The sequence below is a fragment of the Trichomonas vaginalis genome, chromosome I (assembly GCF_026262505.1).
Source record: "Trichomonas vaginalis G3 chromosome I, whole genome shotgun sequence".
Lineage (NCBI taxonomy): Eukaryota > Parabasalia > Trichomonadida > Trichomonadidae > Trichomonas > Trichomonas vaginalis.
Window position 1 is genome coordinate 5,876,260 of NC_067203.1, and position 17,219 is coordinate 5,893,478.

The 17,219-nt window shown below is 34.4% G+C and overlaps 5 protein-coding genes across 5 annotated transcripts; 2 read left to right on the forward strand and 3 right to left on the reverse strand.

The window, feature by feature from the left end:
- Positions 1 to 328: 328 nt before the first annotated feature.
- On the reverse strand, positions 329 to 5,147 carry TVAGG3_0936580 (programmed cell death protein 11 pre-rRNA processing protein rrp5 family; the record flags this gene model as incomplete). Its single annotated transcript, XM_001329436.2, has 1 exon — positions 330 to 5,135. The coding sequence occupies one exon, from the start codon at positions 5,133 to 5,135 to the stop codon at positions 330 to 332; it is 4,806 nt and encodes a 1,601-aa protein (XP_001329471.1).
- A 689-nt stretch (positions 5,148 to 5,836) lies between these two features.
- On the forward strand, positions 5,837 to 6,988 carry TVAGG3_0936590 (proteasome regulatory particle assembly; the record flags this gene model as incomplete). Its single annotated transcript, XM_001329435.1, has 1 exon — positions 5,837 to 6,988. One exon carries the CDS (start codon positions 5,837 to 5,839, stop codon positions 6,986 to 6,988), a length of 1,152 nt encoding a protein of 383 aa, XP_001329470.1.
- Positions 6,989 to 7,310: 322 nt separating this feature from the next.
- On the reverse strand, positions 7,311 to 11,237 carry TVAGG3_0936600 (armadillo (ARM) repeat-containing protein family; the record flags this gene model as incomplete). Its single annotated transcript, XM_001329434.1, has 1 exon — positions 7,407 to 11,186. One exon carries the CDS (start codon positions 11,184 to 11,186, stop codon positions 7,407 to 7,409), a length of 3,780 nt encoding a protein of 1,259 aa, XP_001329469.1.
- A 2,202-nt stretch (positions 11,238 to 13,439) lies between these two features.
- Positions 13,440 to 14,956, forward strand: TVAGG3_0936610 (spectrin binding; the record flags this gene model as incomplete). The annotated part of the gene is made up of 1 exon (XM_001329433.1): positions 13,449 to 14,870. One exon carries the CDS (start codon positions 13,449 to 13,451, stop codon positions 14,868 to 14,870), a length of 1,422 nt encoding a protein of 473 aa, XP_001329468.1.
- Positions 14,957 to 15,047: 91 nt separating this feature from the next.
- TVAGG3_0936620 (multidrug resistance protein YPNP-related family) lies at positions 15,048 to 16,831 on the reverse strand (the record flags this gene model as incomplete). Its single annotated transcript, XM_001329432.1, has 1 exon — positions 15,256 to 16,749. The coding sequence occupies one exon, from the start codon at positions 16,747 to 16,749 to the stop codon at positions 15,256 to 15,258; it is 1,494 nt and encodes a 497-aa protein (XP_001329467.1).
- Positions 16,832 to 17,219: the final 388 nt, after the last annotated feature.

Genomic DNA, 17,219 nt, shown 5'->3' on the forward strand with positions numbered 1-17,219 from the left:
TGTTACACAAAAATTTCTATAATGAAATTCACCTTAGAAAATATTAGAAAAATAAAGGGAAGTGTAACATTTAGGAACATTATTTTTTGCACCATGTGAAACAAGAACTTCTTCTGTTTCTTTACTATTATTTTCTGCTGCATAATGAAGAGCGGTTCTTCCACATTTAGAAAATTTAGATGTCAAATTCAACGTGAATTCTTAATCGAATTAATTAAAGTTAATTTATTACTCAAATGAAACAGATGTCAGTCATTTTAGCATATTAGCTCATGAAAAAAAAGTCAATAATATTTTCTAAATTTTTAATATAAAAAAAAGTTCTATAATTAATTCCCTGCTTGAATGACACGCTTAGAGAATTCAGAAGCGATCTTATTGATCTTCTTTCTAATGGCTGGGTCATTACCATTCTTTTCTTCGAATGCGCGCCATTTCTTCAATGTCTGTTTCATTCTATCAATCTTCAAATCGAGAGTTGTCATTCTCTCGAAGATGTTTCTTGCCTTAAGATGTTCTCCGTACTTGCATTCTGCATCTACGTAGGCGTTCCATAGCTGATACTTTGTTGGGAACTCATTTATTAAGTTCTCAAACATTGTTCTACCATGTTCTGTATATTCATTTTCATATTCACTGATACCGAATTGTTTTCTGACTTCTACTGATTCCTTGGCCAATCCTTGGAATGTTCCGCTGAGGCATCTCTTCAATTCGTCCTTGGCGAAGTCAACTTTCTTGTCCTGTAACAATGAGTTCAAATATGATGACCACATTGTAACGTTTTGCTTCACTTTTCTCAAAGCAACTTTCCAAGCTTCTTGGCTGAAATCTTTACGGTTCTGATGAACTGTTTTAGCGAATCTCAGCCACATTACTTCTTCATCTATTGTCTGTGCAGCTCTCTCAACGATTGGGATGCATTCTTCCATGAAATGCTTCGGTTCTGCTGAGAGAACAATCAAAGTAATCAAAGCCTGGAAAATGTTTGATTTCTCAGTTTTTTCGCCAATTGGTAATTTGTCTAAGCCTTGTTCGCCAATCTCCATTGCTCTCTTGGAATCTCCACCAGCGTAGACGAATTCCATGTATGAAATCCAGAGCTTTGAAGAATGTGGATTTGCAACCAAAGCAGCAGTGAATTCTTTATCTGATTTAGGAGCTGAAGGATCGATTTGTTTGGCTTCCAATCTCTGAATATCTTCTTCTGTTTGTTTCCTTCTGATTTCCTTTTCCTTCTCTTCTTCATCGACTTTCTCTTCGTCACTTAACCATTCGTCCAAATCAATCTCGACTTCCTCTGGTTCTGCTCCTTCGTCGCTTTCTGTCTCCATCTCTTGTTGTTGCTCTTGTTCTTGTGGTTGATTCTGTGAGTGAATTTCATTGAATTTGAGTGAAATTCTCTCTTTTTCAAGGTCAACTTGAAGAACTTCGACATCAACACGAGTATTGACAAGATTGACGAAAGAAAGAGGATCCTTTCCATTCAACATTGAGTGGTGAACTAAACCGGATTTGTTCTGGTAATCATTCAATCTTACGAAAACACCATTCTTGTTTGCAGCAGTGATGAATCCGCCGACAACGTCACCAACTTTGAGATCTTGTATTGTCAAAGCAACACCAGTTATGTCACTTCTCTTTGAGGAAAGAGTGATCTCGGAATCAGTCTTCTTCATGATTTTAACAGTAACAACAGTTCCAAGTGGATACAAAGCTGCAGCGTCTTGAATGAAGCAGTCAGCGATTGATCCGAAAGGAAGTCTTCCTGTTACGTTTCTTGCCAATCTAACTAACAAAGCGCCTTTGATTGCGTGGCAGACGTATCCTTGGAGGATTTCGCCTTCCTCGATCTTAATTTCCTTTGGTGTTCCCGTGATGTCTGAGAGTTTCATTGAAACATTCTCTTCAGAAACATTGACGACATCGATGACTTTTCCTTTCTTCAGACGTGATAATGGATTGAACTGGTATTCATCGATTACATCTGTGACATCGAGTTTCTTCAATGATCCATTTCCTACTTTGACAGTTGCGTAATCTCCTGTCTTTATCTTGAGGACTTTTGCGAATTCGACATTGGAAGAAAATGATGGATCGATGCCTGTAACAGTGATCATTTTCTCTGAAACAGATGAAACCCAGCCTTCGAACAAATCTCCAACGGAATAAGATTCAGCCAATGGTTTATCAACAACTTTTCTGTTTGTACTTGATAACTGGAGTGATGAAACAGTACCAAGAACAAATGGAGACATTGATAATCTCAATGAATCATTAGAAACTTTTGTGATAACACCTGTAACTTGTTGGCCAACTTTGAAATCTTCGATTTTCTGTGGAGAATCAGGGTTTGTTATTAAGAATGTTGCATTGTCACCATTCATTAATGAACCCTTAACTTGTTGTCCTACTTCAGGAACTTGTGATAACTGGCTTCTATGGATACGAACTGTTCTTCCATCATTAAGTTTTGCGTTGCAGGAGATATCATTGACGGAAGTGATTGTTGCGACAACATTTTGGGAGATTTCGCTCTTCAAAAGATATTGTGGATATCCCTTGAGAACTTCGAATGTTTCGTCGCTTTCACTTCTTGAATCAACGACTGTTATCTCGAGTTCTTCGCCAACAGCGATCTTCTTCTCTGTCTTGTTGTTGTAGTTAACCATTGGACAGATAACGATGCGTCCGTTGACTGTGCAAATGAAGATTGGCTCGAAAACACCGATAACTGTTGCTTTGACAACAACATTGTTTTCAATTGAACGTGGTTTCTTTGGTGGCAAAACAGCGAATACTGATTTGGAAAGTACATCAGCGTATGCGATCTTTAATGTTGTTCCTGCCTTGACTTTTTCGTTTGTTAAGCAGATCCAGTCTTCATCCAATTGATATGAGAAATATTCGTCACTTTTTTCTCCATCACCTTGAACTTGTATTTCTTGGTCAATTAAATATTTATCATTCAATTTCTTGGCATCTTTGAGGAAAGAATCGAGGAATTTAATGGATTCGCCATCAGCAATTGGTGTTGTCAATCTGATATGTCCATCTTCTGTTACTTGGTCAACAAAAGCATTGACGGAATCACCAAGAGTTAATTGTCTGGAGTGAATTAATCCTGATGCTCTTCCGAAGAAAGAAACAAAGGATCCGTAATTCTGTATACCTGAAACAAATCCGAAATAGTGTTCTCCGGCCTTGATTGACTTTGTGTCCTTTGGAATGGACTCTGTGTTCTCTCTGATGCAGCGCTTCATTGTGAAATATGCTGGAGCGTTTGTGCCAGGATTTCTGATCAAACAAGCGTGTCTCAGTTTATCTCCAATGTTTAAGTTCTTGAAGATCAATCTGGAGAGTGGCTCGTAATCAGAGAAATGTGTGGCTTGGATGACAGAGTTGATTTCACCGTATTTGGCTGGAACACGGACATAAACTGCGTCTTCTGTGAATCTGTCAACAGTTACAGTGCATGTTTGGCCGAGAGTAAGGATTTGTGACTCGTCTGTTGATACAACGCAGTTTATCTTGTCACCATCGACACTGGAGATCATTGTCTTGATAACATAGCCTTGTGGATACTGTTTGGAGATATCTTGGCCTTGTGATACTGGTAAACTGGAGGATCTGATCATGCCAACAAGTCCATTGATGAATTCAACAATAATGGCGGACTTTCCACTCTTTCTGACAAGTGCATGTGTCCATTCCTTAGATTCGCATAAATTATGAGCGATTTCAAGGGATTCAACACGTGGAAGTTCACTTGTAACGAACTTTTCCTTCATGGCAACACGAACATGGCCTTCAGAAACTGAAAGAACGACGCATTTCTTGACATCTCCTTTCTTTGGCTCTGGATCATTGTCGCAGTAGCTGACTGGGCAGAGGGCTGTAAGGAATGGAGATAACTCGACGAAAATGCCGATCTTGTCGTTGATGGCCGAAATTGTGGCATCTAAGATTTGTCCTGGATGAACATCATCAGCTGAGAAGACAGCAAGGTCAATGATCTCTGGATCATCAGCTGCGAGCAAGAGATCATCAATTGGCCTTCTCTCTGTAATGCGGACAACATGATCTTGGCCAGCCATAAGAGCATGGCTCTTTGTCTCCTTTTCGGGGATAAAGACACGTAAATTCTCGTTATCTGGCATTGTAAATTCGATACCAACGTTATATCTGATGCGCGATACTTTTGATGTGACTTTAGAGCCGATTTTGGCATCAAGGCAGTATGGGCGTTCGCCGTTAACGATACGGGGGATGGCTGTGAACCAAATTGTCTTTTGTGCGTGGTCGATCAAGACTGGCCTGACTTGGACGTTGTTTCCATTGGTAAGACCAGGTGGCCATGAGTATTTCGAGCAAAATCCGTTGAAAGACTGTGCATTGATCGCGAGGGCGCCATTTGTGAAATTAGAAGTAACGAGGCCATCGAGAACATCGATTGGACGGAGTGTATCGAAGAATGGCTTGACGGTTGGAACGGATGGGAAGAAGTCTTTCTTTGTTAATTCGCATTTATAAATTGATTCTGAAGTCTTCTTAAGTAATGTGACGAAAGCTGGTTGACCAACCTCGAGCTGAGCTGGGAATGGAAGGAATGCTGTAACATTTTCCTTGCCAAGATCGATAATATAACCACGATCTTCCTTTGATTTGACTGCACCCCAGAAAATGCGTCCTTCTTCTGGCTCAATCATTGAGTTAACAAGATTTGGACGTATTGAGAGTTCAACTGGATGTGTTCCGGCTGAAATGACTGTTGCCATCAAGAAGTCTCCAATATTGAAGAAATTTTCTAATTCAGGAAGTTCCTCGTCGTTTTTAATTGCGTGTTGAAGGCGTTGAAGGAATGGATCGTTGATTTCAGTGAGTTGAAGTGTGCCGCGGGCATTTCCTGGAAGCTCAAGGAATATCATATCATCCTGGAACGATAGAATTGATGCGAGTGTGATACATCCTTGGCAAAAATCTTCGGCTTTTGGAAGAGATGGGACTTTTACTCCAGATTTCTTCTGTTTTTTAGATTTTGCGTTTTTGGATTTAGTTCCAAAGAGTTTTTCCTTTTTAATTTTGTTGTCTTTTGGTTGCGGGGCCTTACCTTTTGAGGAGGCGTCTGCTTCCATTTTTGACCAGAACTCAAACCGTTTTTCTTCAAATCAAATTTTTTGTGTCTCAATGAAAATCTTTCCCCTGAATTATAAATTTTATGTGAAATATCTAACGCCTTAATCCCAGAGTCCTCGTTTTATTATGGATTTTTATTGTTATCGCAAATTTTTAAATTTTTTTTTATTCGATACACAACGTTAATTTGGTAAGCAATACATGATATGCATGCTTAGGAATGCTCTATATTATCGTAAATGGCTTCTTCAGATGTTAATATTTTATGCGCATAAACAAAATTTGGTCAAATTCAATTATAATATTGTTAAAGTATCAAAACATGATAATTTCGAATCGAAATCATTCATATCGCCTATTGAAAACTATATTATGAAAAAAAAAAGATATATAATGATTGAATGAAATGAAGCTTACAAAATAATAAGCCATTATATAAGTTCATCCCTTTTTCTCGTTCCCTTCATGTAATAAAAATATAAGTCTTTGAAAGAATATCTTATTGTTTTCGACTTTCTTATTGTTATTTTTCCATTTTACAAGTATAAATATAAAGGTTGGCCCGCAAAAAATATGTTATTTCGCAGGGAAAAAAATTCAAAATCCAAAATCTTTGTGAATATCTTTTCTATATGTATAACATAGCATCTAAAAATATTGCATATAGTAAAATGTTGATTTATGACTTATAAATTTTTTAATGTCTGATCAAGACATTTCCCCAAATAAATACAGTGAATTGCGAAGTATCTGTAAATACGACATTGATTTATATAATGTATTGTATCAGCTAAAAACGGAAAATGAAGAAGATTTAAACAAGATTTACAAAATGATCAAAACAGAATTGATTGAATCAAAGAAGCATCACCCTGAAAATATTCTAAAAGGCATTTTAAATATTATTCCATGGAACAATCTCTATACAATGTCATATTTTTATCTTGCCAAACTCATATGTGATGATTATCATGTCACAGATATCGTATATGTTAATACTATGAGACAAAATGGAATTGAATTAGACAAATTTAATGATTTTGAAAAAATTAAATCCGAAAACCTAAAAATTCATAGAGAAAATACAATTTACAGAGCAATTATGTATAATGACTTAAAAACATTCATTGTATTCACCGAAAGAAAAGACTTTGATGAAAACCAAGTACTTTACAGCAGTTTTTATCCAAATCCTGAAGACTTTTTCTACCAGCTTTCATTTCTTGAATTATGTTGTTACCATGGAGCAGTTGATTGTTTCAAGTTTTTAAGAACAAAATTTAACTCAAAAATAACAAAAAGATCTCTAGAATTTTCATTTTTAGGAGGAAATCCGGAGATCATGAGTGAATGTTTGAAATATCAAAAACCAAACAAAGAATGCATGAAATATGCAATTATTTCACACAACATTGATTTTGTTACATTCTTGATGAATGAGTACAATATAGAGATCGATTTAAATCATTGTGCACAATATCATAATCTTGAATCATTTTTAGTTTATTTTGACCAGACTAATGATTTTAACAAATGCTTTATTTATTCATCAATTTTTGATATTCCATCTCTATTCGAATATTTCTTATCACATTGTTCAAATATCAATGAAAAAGATAAATGTGGACGAACTGCTCTTCATTATGCAGCATTGAATAATTGTAAAGAAATAGCCGAACTTCTTATTTCAAATGGTGCAAATATCAATGAAAAAGATAATGATGGAAAAACCGCTCTTCATTATGCAGCAAAATATAACAGTAAAGAAATAGTCGAACTTCTTATTTCACATGATATAAATATCAAAGAAAAAGATGAAAAACGCTCTTTATTATGCAGCAGCAATCCATAGTAAAGAAATAGTCGAACTTATTTCACATTTTTGCAAAAATCAATGAAAAAGATAATGATTTAAAAAGTGTGCGCATACCATATGTGTTAAAAATCGAAAAATCAGTATTTTTAACATCCATAAATGAAAAACATGTAAATGAACAAACCGCTCTTCCCTATGCAGCAGTTCTTACATCACATGGCGCACATGAATAATGTTGCTACATTAGATGTATCTTTTACTTATATTTTCTAAAAAGACCTTATTTTATAATTATATTTTTTTTTACCAGCTATCATCTTTTGAAACATATGTAACGATTTTTTAAAGTCGGCAATCATGAACAATGAATGCGAATCATATGATTGCTGATGAACTTGCCAAATGATTCAGAATGAGAAATAGAAAAAAAAAAATTAAACTGAACAGAAAGATTTTATAAATTTTGTATTGGAAAACAAGACAAACATAGGAAAGCTGCTGTTTGTGCTTCTTCGGAATCTTTTTCTAACAATGAGTTTGCAATAGTCTGAGCTTCGTTGTAATTCTCTTTTTCAAGCAGAGATTTATGTGCTATGAAGCAGATAACAATCAATGCGGCGAAGTCACCTTGTCTGGATCTCTTCATGAGCGAAACAACGCATTCTGGATCAGGATCACAGAATTTAACTGATTCGCAGATCTCAAACAAGCCAACGAATGATGTAGGAGGTGGACAATTGAAGCCAGTTATTTCGTGAATGAGATAAACAATCTCTTTCTGTAATAACTGGTCTTGTGTCAAAGAATTAGCGACAATAACAGGTAGATATGGTTTAAGCATCGCTACATCCTTTTGTTTTCTTAGTACTTTGACGATTTTTTGGTGTTTGAGTATCCATTCAAGAACTTTCGGAATCTGATTAAAAATTAAAGGGAGAGTTGTAGGTTTTGAAAGGCAAATAGTCAGAGCAGCCCTATATATCTTGCCATCTGGTAATGATTTTGTGATAAATGGTATCATTGACGTAGAACGAGCAAATGGATCTAAATATGGCATGACTTCTGAGAGATTTTCGCCTTTAAAGTATGGTTCGAATATGGCTACACATAAAGGAACAACTTCTTCGTCGCGGATTCGTGCTGTCTGCTTTGCAAACCTGATTTTTATGTCATCTGTCACTTTTTCAAGAGAAGACTTAATCAATTCGATGAATTTCATTGACTTTGAAGTATCCCATGTATCAACATCGATCTCGTAGTTCTCGTTATGCATTACGAAGGCGTATTGGACTTCTGGACGTTTGATATCGATTAAATCTTTGGTTATATCGGTTTCTTCGCATAATTTCACGATCATTTCGTGTTTGGTCAGGACATATTCCAAAAGTGTCTCAATAATCTGCTTATTAAATGTAGATTTTTTGAGAACATTTTGGAGAAGTGAGAGATGGTTGATTTCTAATAGCGCTGTAGCAGCTTTCGCTAATGTTTCGCTGGAATCAAACACTAATGCGGCGGAATCTGGCCTCTCTTGGAAAATTTTGATAATAAATGTTTGAGCACACTCCAAAAGCTCGTTTTCTCTCTCTTTAAATAATATAAGGAAGGCAGTGATCGATGCAATAGTGAAGTTTTCGCAGAAAAGCGTGGCAGCATCTAAAATACACTGAGAATTGAATGAAACAGCCACACAATGAACGGCTTCTTGCAAAGGAAGGTGTGTTCTGACTTCTATCTTCTTTGTTAGGCGTCCCATGATCCTTAAAATGTATTCTATCGCGATATGTGACTTTTCGAAGATAGGAATGTAATAACCAACAATCTTGGCAATCAGAGATAAGAATCTGTCAAATCCTCCGTTGATATTATCGAGTTTTGATGAACAATTATAATTTAATGTTGGAAAATCAGGATTTGTGTGCTCATCGCCTGTCAAAGCTTCTAATATTGACAGTAATAACTGGAAATAGATAGAATCTGTTGTTTTCTGGACAAATGGTTCGATTAATAATTGGATATCGCTTGGAGTTTCTGCAATCATCAAAGTTCTCTTCAGCATGAATAGCAAATCATTTGTTATTTCCTTTGCATTCAGTATTATGCCTGTAGCAAACGGAATATGCTCAATTTGCCAGATTGGTGAAATTGTTATTAATTCGCCAATGCAACGGTATATATCATCATTGGACATGTATTTAAGACTCATTACAAAGTCAAACAAACAACATTTCGGAGGGAACTCGGATTGAATTTCCTGACTATTTTTGAGAACTTTCGCGAGTATTGAAATAATTTCAGTACATTGTTCTACATTTGAAGGATCAGGAAGATGCTCTGTCGCGAATTGAATGAAAGGTGTGACATGTCTTTTTAGCTTAGAGAGTGTTAAAAAGACCAATCTAATAGAAGAATTTGTTTTTGTGCTTGATGAGAACAAAAACCAGCCTCTACTCTGGTTTGTTGTATATGTTTGTAATGACTGTGTTGCTAAATGTACATCTACATATGCAAAAGCCGCATAAAGTGAAGAAATTACCTCTGACATTTTTTCTGCGTTGTTTCCAATGATATTCATGACTTTTATGACGTTGTTTGATGCTTCTTGTTTCGAGCAGCGCCATGTTAGCTGGTTAATGAAGTCAAATATGATGTTTCTGCACTGTTCATTATTTCCAAAACGTTTCAGCATCGATCTCAAGGCAATTGAGTGTTGGTTCGGATCAATTGATGTCAAAAATGAGCTAACATCACCAACCAATGGACAAATGTCCTTTAATTGTTTCTGAGATAAATCTGGATAGTATTGGATGAACAAAAGCATGTGCATTGTGAGCAGAGGTGGGAAATCTGATAATTTTACGCTGTTTTTATTAAAGAAAGTATTCAAAATTGAGAAATGAACTTGAGCAAATTTGAATCTTTCGTAAACGCAATGAGAAAAGAACGTAAGGACATCAGAAACAGGCGCATCAATATGTTTTCCCAATAATGCTGAAGCGTCTATGACAAATTGTTCAGATATCGTATTTGATGCGGAAAAACAGTCTTCAAACAACATAACCATGTCTGTCCATGACATTATATGATGGCCACCTGCAAGAAGAGCTAATGCAAGTTCGGCCAATGTCCCTGCTTCAAGGGGAGTGAAAACTCTGTGAAAACACTGTTTTATCTCTTGGTAATCGAGTTCTGCGTTTAGTTTCACGAGACATGTTAAAGCGTAATGGAAGCCAAGACGTTGCTCAAGCTCGCCGTTAATTGCTGAATTTATTAAAAATTTCGTAATTCTTTGCGAAGTTTCTGGAGTAATGAACGTAGAAATTGCTCTGACGGCAACATTAAAACCATTAACAGCAGCATCATCTGGTAAAGTCGAAGTAAAATGGAAAGGAACAATAGATAAAATTGGAATAAGAGCTTCTGACAAAGAAAGTGATTCAGCTTCACTGTTATCTGATATAGAAACAGCTGCTGGTATAATATAAACGGCAATGTTAGAAAATTTCGAAATATATTCAACAAATTTTTTGAAAATTGCGGAATGTTTATCTTTCGGTGGTGGATATGAGCTTATTATCGTTGGAATAAATGGGGCAAATACTGTTTGGCAGTTTTCGCAGAATAAATCGATAATTAATTCTGATGATTTTTGAATAGAATCTTTTAGATCTTGTGGTATTAATTCTGGATGCATACACATTGCAGCAATGAGTCTGGCTCTTGCAAATTTATGGTAATTTGTTTCGCAATTCGAACTTAACAAAACCGAGTAAAATTTCTTAGCTTGATTTTCATTTCCTAAAGTAATCATTTGAGAAACTGCTAATGTTGTTAAAACTTGTAAATTTTTCGATGGATTTGATAATATTGGAAGTAATGCAGGTTTTAAGTTAAAGAAATTCGTTGCAACATCGATAATTTCACTTGTTGATGAGATTACGTCTTGTGAATTGCAGATATTTTCTATGTTAACCATGATTGAATGCAATTGAGATAAATAAGTATCATCACTTGGAGATACTGCAGTCAAAGCATTAGCAAATTCGGTCAGAGGTTTCGGCTCGAGTGTTTTCACGTCTTTAATGTAATAGTTAAATTCGGTGAAAAAAATCGAAGGATTATTAGAGCAGATTTTCCTCAAAGCAAACTTGCTGGTGTATCTTATGTTGGAACTCTTGTTTGATAAGCCCTGGAGAAGCCTCAAAAAGTAGTTCGATGGCTGTTTTTTCTCCATACGAGGCTGTCAAAATTTATACGTGGATTTCTGACAATACTTCAAAAAAATCCAAAAATAAGGATGTCGGAACTGCCAAAAGCATTAAATATGAAGTGTAATTTGATTTCTAATGAATGTATATGAAGGGATTTTTATTTATTAAAAGTAAATGGTATAGATTCGTTAAATAAGGTAGGTCAACAAAAAATACGTTATTTCGCAAGGAAAAAAAATTCTCATGAACAACTTCAAGCGGATTTTTCTCAGTAATAAAACTCCAAACTTCTCTTAATTGTGAAGAGAAATTGAAGTTTTCTTCATGCATAGTAATTTATTACTTTGTATTTACATTAATGTCAGAAACAGTGTTGACATATATGCAATTTAAAATCGATGTCATTTATACTTAATAAGAGTATATCCAATCGTTCTATTCTTTCAAAATATAAAGCTCTACAATGGAAATTGTATAGCTTAAAATTTAATAATCTGCCCCGATACTTTGAACGATGAAAATCGTAAGCCACTGCAATAAGATTAATCCTCAATTGTTGTCTATATTGATATCTTACTCTCATAAAAATCTGCAAGACCGTTTTCGCGAAAAAGTCATTTTACATACATGCGTTACTTAGTTAGGCGATTGTTCTAACCTCAACCATAAAAATAATGCAAAATACTGAAAGTCTAGATATAATTAATAGACTCTAAATATTGCTGCTGCGCTTAAAACAAGATTTAACAAATTTGTCGATATTCACTCAACAAATTGAAATTTTATCAATAAAGCAAAAACAAAATGAGTTACAAACGGGAACATGACTAATTTATCTACTAAAAACAAATTTATAACTAATATACAGCAAAAATTCTCGATTAATCCACGAATTGCAACAAATAACTTGAAGATGTTGTTTTATGTTGCTTACAAAAGCAAACTACATAATGTTTTTGAAATAGAACCTTTTAAATACGCTCAAATAAAAATCTATACTAATACCTTTTCTCTTTTTTTAAATAAATATATTCTCATTCATTCCCTAGAACAAATCATTATATGAATATCATGAAATATGTCATTAAAAATAAATTATAATAATAATCCAAAATATTCATATCAGATATGGGAAACAAGACAAGTTTTGGAACAAGCATCAAAAATAAATAATGTTTGTAATTCCAAAAATTTTTCATTTTGCAAATTTTCATGGAAAATTCGTATTTCTTCTCTCCATTTTCAAATTTTTGAATTTTTTTTGGAATTTTAAATGAAGAATTGAGAAACCTAATATAGATGGTTGTTATCTCATATGCGAATATGTTCGTTTTATTTCACAGTTTGGAATTTTCTCAGATTTTCTGGTGAAATTGAGTTTCTATCACAAGCTTAGATAGCATATTTAAGGACAGATTACATGAATTTATATTTTCATCAATATAGTATATTGAAATAGGAGATGCTCAATATTATAATGTCTTTCTTAGGATTCCAAATGTATTCAAATTTCCTGAAACTACAATTTCTGTAGTTACTAGCTACATATAGGAAGCAATGCACAAATATCTAGTAGATGGTATATCATTTTATCTCGCAAAATGAGTATCTTAGGAAAAATTCTAGATACTTTTTCAAAACATACAATAACGCAGGATCTATTCTGTAAAACCGATTAATAGTACAAATATGTTTATTTGCAGGTCAAAGAATCGAATGTTAATTTTAATAATATTTCCTCGAAATCCCTCTTGCAGTTTTCTTCCATTCTTCGTCTATTAGTCACCGAGTACCTACATAGTCTAAATCCATTACCAAAATCAAGAAAGCATCGTTACGATTTTGTTGACCTACCTTTCTTTTTACATTATGAATTTACTGTAAATTATCATCCTATATTTGTATTTTTTATGACTTAATTTTGATGGTTTTCGTTCAGAAATTTTAATCATATTTTAAGTAAACAAATAGTAGTATTCTTCATTATTTGGTTGGAGCTTTGCGCCAACTAAATAGTGAATAATTCAATTTTTCAAAAAATAATTTAATTTGGCCGAAGGTGGCGTGCTTGCCCGAAGGGCAAGCGAAACCACCTGAGGCCCAAATTATATTTGATCAAATATACCTCTTTGCACTGCAGATCAATCACATGATATGCTTGTGGACCTACCTTTCGGTAAAAATGTGTATCGAGAAAGGTAGTCTCACGAAAAATCTGACTGTAAAAATGTGTATCGAGTTTTGAGAAATTTATGGAAAATTACGACATCTAAAATTTTTGGTTGATGTCCAAGGGAGAAACTCACCAAGCCCATTATGACAAATTGATGGAGATTTTTACAGGATATAATGATGTCTCCGATGCTTTGTACCGGCTGAAAACAAATGACGAAGAAAAATTAAACGCAATTTACAACAAAATCAAACAAAACCTGATTGACTCTTATCGAATTCCGCCTGGTGAGATTATCAATAAAATATCTCAACTTTCAATTTATAACAACTGCTTCATGAAGTCATATTTAGCGATTACCAAACAAATTGTTGACGAATTCCATCTAAATCAGGTCAACAAAATCAACGAAGTTTTTAACTACATTTTCTACAAAGAATACAATATAGTCTTGAATGAAAATGGGAGAAAAAATTTTAACGATTTTGAAGATTCTCATTATTCATCTGATATTCACGAACAAAATACAATTCACAGATCTATTATGTATGATGACAAAATATCATTGATAATTTTTACAGAAAGCGAAGGATTTGATGAAAATCAAAAATTAAAAAGTAAATTATATCCATATTCATATGAAGGTATTTCATTACTTGAATTATGTTGTTATCATGGATCTGTTGATTGTTTTAAGATCTTAATAACGAAATTTCAATCAGAAATCACTCCAGAATGTCTTAGATATTCTTTTTTGAGCGGAAATCAAGCCATTCTGAATGAATGCTTGAAAGTACAAAAACCAGATTATGAATGCATGGAATATGCAATTATTTCACACAATATTGATTTTGTCACATTTTTGATGAATGAACACAATATAAACATTGATTTAGAATTGTGCTATAAATACAATAATCTTCAATCATTTTTAGTTTACTTAGATCAAACAAATGATATCAACACATGTTTTGTTTATTCTTCGAATTTCCATCTTTCATCACTTTTAGAATATTTTATTTCAAATGGTGCAGATATCAATGCTGAAGGCAAATATGGATGTACCTCTCTTCATCTAGCAGCCAGTAATAATTGGAAAGAAACTGCAGAAATTCTTATTTCAAATGGTGCAGATATCAATGCTAAAGACGATTATGGATGGACCCCTCTTCATTATGCAGCCAGTAATAATAGTAAAGAAACTGCAGAAATTCTTATTTCAAATGGTGCAGATATCAATGCTAAAGACGAAGATGGACGTACCCCTCTTCATTATGCAGCCAGAGAAAATAGGAAAGAAACTGCAGAAATTCTTATTTCAAATGGTGCAGATATCAATGCTAAAGACGAAGATGGATGGATCCCTCTTCATCTAGCAGCCAGTAATAATTGGAAAGAAACTGCAGAAATTCTTATTTCAAATGGTGCAGATATCAATGCTAAAGACGATTATGGATTTACCCCTCTTCATTATGCAGCCAGTAATAATTGGAAAGAAATCCTTAATTCAAACAAGACAAGACTGTCAAGTTGAATTTCGTAAAGGCAAAGGTTCAAGAGCGGGTCGCCATATTTTTCATTTATTTATTTATAATAATAAAGACTCATATTTCCAGACTATACTTGTTAAAATAACGTACAATTGCCAAGGCAATTTTGGTTTTGGCAATTGTACGTTATTTTTTTTCGCACTGATTTGAGTGAATTGAATCAACTAACAAAAAAATCCAAACATGTGTTACATTTCCTAAAGGAAACACTTGCAAAATGCATTGCTTTAGCTAATTCATCTGAAATATTTATTAAAAACAGATTATCGTAAATTTATTTTTTTTATTAATCCATCGATTTACAAAAAAATGAATAAAACAAAATATACAAAAAATTTTATTATCATGTATGATAGATTTATTAATACATTAAAGTTCGCTGATAATTGGTGTTTCTGGAACTTCTTCTTCCACATCATCCTTATGGTCAACATCCATTTCGGATTGCTTGATCTCCAATTTATCTTTACTATCGACTGCATCCTTGGCCCAGATAAGACTGTGCAAAGTTGGAATCAAAGGGACAAGTAGAACAATAGCCGAGCATACATCATTCGACATACATGCGAAAAACAAACGAACGACGTTATGTTTGTTCGTAAAATAAAATGCGATCGCCATTGCAGGCCACATGGCTATTTGCGTGACAAATGAGCCAATGAAAGCCCATACAGGCCTTTCGCATACTTGTAGTAAAGCCGTAATGATGTATTGTAAAGAACATAATGGACATGTTGTCCAATAAGGAAGAGTGCACTTCCAGAACCTTTCTATGAACAATTCATCCTTTGAGAATATTTTTGCGATTGGTTTGTTTGCTGAATATAACAAAATTGTGAGAATCGCAGCTGTTCCTATAACAAGCCATGAAGTATGAGCAAATAAGAACAAAACTCTTCTCTTTCGCTTGGCTGCAAAGGCAAATGATCCAGAAGGTAGGAATCCGGACGTTGCAGCCATGAAAAGGGCGATCGCAATCTGGTAGATTCTATTGTAGGCATTGTAAAGAGCCATCATGATATTAAACTCGTGTTCTGAGCCGCATGATGATGCAATGCACTTTTGGAAGACAATAGATGGTAATGTGGCTGAAACAGCGCCGACCAACGAAGGTAATCCGATTTTTAGTGTCTGCCAAAGCTCTGGTGAAGGTTTTTTGAGGAACATGTTAAACTTTGGCTGTGAGGTAAACTTTCCTCTAAACATGAAGATGAAAAGAAAGATTCCTGGAACAAATTGAGAACAAATTTGACTCAGGGCAGCACCTCGGATACCAAGTTTGCATCCCAAGATGTACAATGGATTGAATACACCGGCATTGAGTATTAATGATGAAATTTGTACGATGGCAAATGTGTATGTTCTGCCTTCGGCTTGAATGCAGCCACAAAGCATTAAATAAATACAGGTAATGAGGGTGCAAGCTACCAATGGAATCAAATAGTCTTTTCCAAGCTGTACAACTTCGGCTGAAGCCCCTAACCATTTCATGAATGGGCCAGAAACAGGAATTAATATAGCAGGAAGCAAGATGGCAAAGAATATTGAAACTCTAATCATATCAACTATGATTTGAGCTGCTGCATCGCCGCGGTGTTCTCCGAAAAGTGCTGCAACTTTAGATGCGCAGCACGTTGAAAGATAGAAACCACAGTTCATTGAAAGAGGATCAATTGTAGTTGTTGAGGCTAAGGCAGTTGTTGCAAGTTCGGACACGCCAAAGCGTAACCAAATTGTATTTACGAAACCATACAATGAAGTCGTGACTTGACTTACCAATGGGCCAATACTTAGGACAAGAATTGTGCTGAGGGCGCGTGTTCCACCGAGAATTTGGTCTTCGCGCGTCTTCTCCTCACTCATTTTTTAATGATTCAAATTTCATAACCATTCAAACGATTCAATTCAAAATAATTTATATCATGGTCATTGAATAATGCTCCACGCAGACATCAATTTTCAATCTTTATTTTTTTTTCGTAAAATTTTGAAAAGCGAACTATTGTTAAAAAAAAGATGTTAACATTCTTATATCCTGTTATTTTTCAAAATCAATAATTTCCTTTCAATTAAAAATCTCTTAAAATAGACATGAGAATTCGAAATATACCTGAAGGAAGAAATAACTTTTTCATAGATCTACAATTTTGGGTTAAAGTATTCAATTCGTATCGTTTTGAAACAGCTTTGAATTTGGCAATTCTATCATAACCATCATTAGAATTATCTTTATTTAAAACTCTATTCCCGATACTAATAATAATAACTCTGAAATCGAATATTTTCGGTTTTACTTCATGAGAAATTACCTATTTATCAGGTAGGATTCGTAT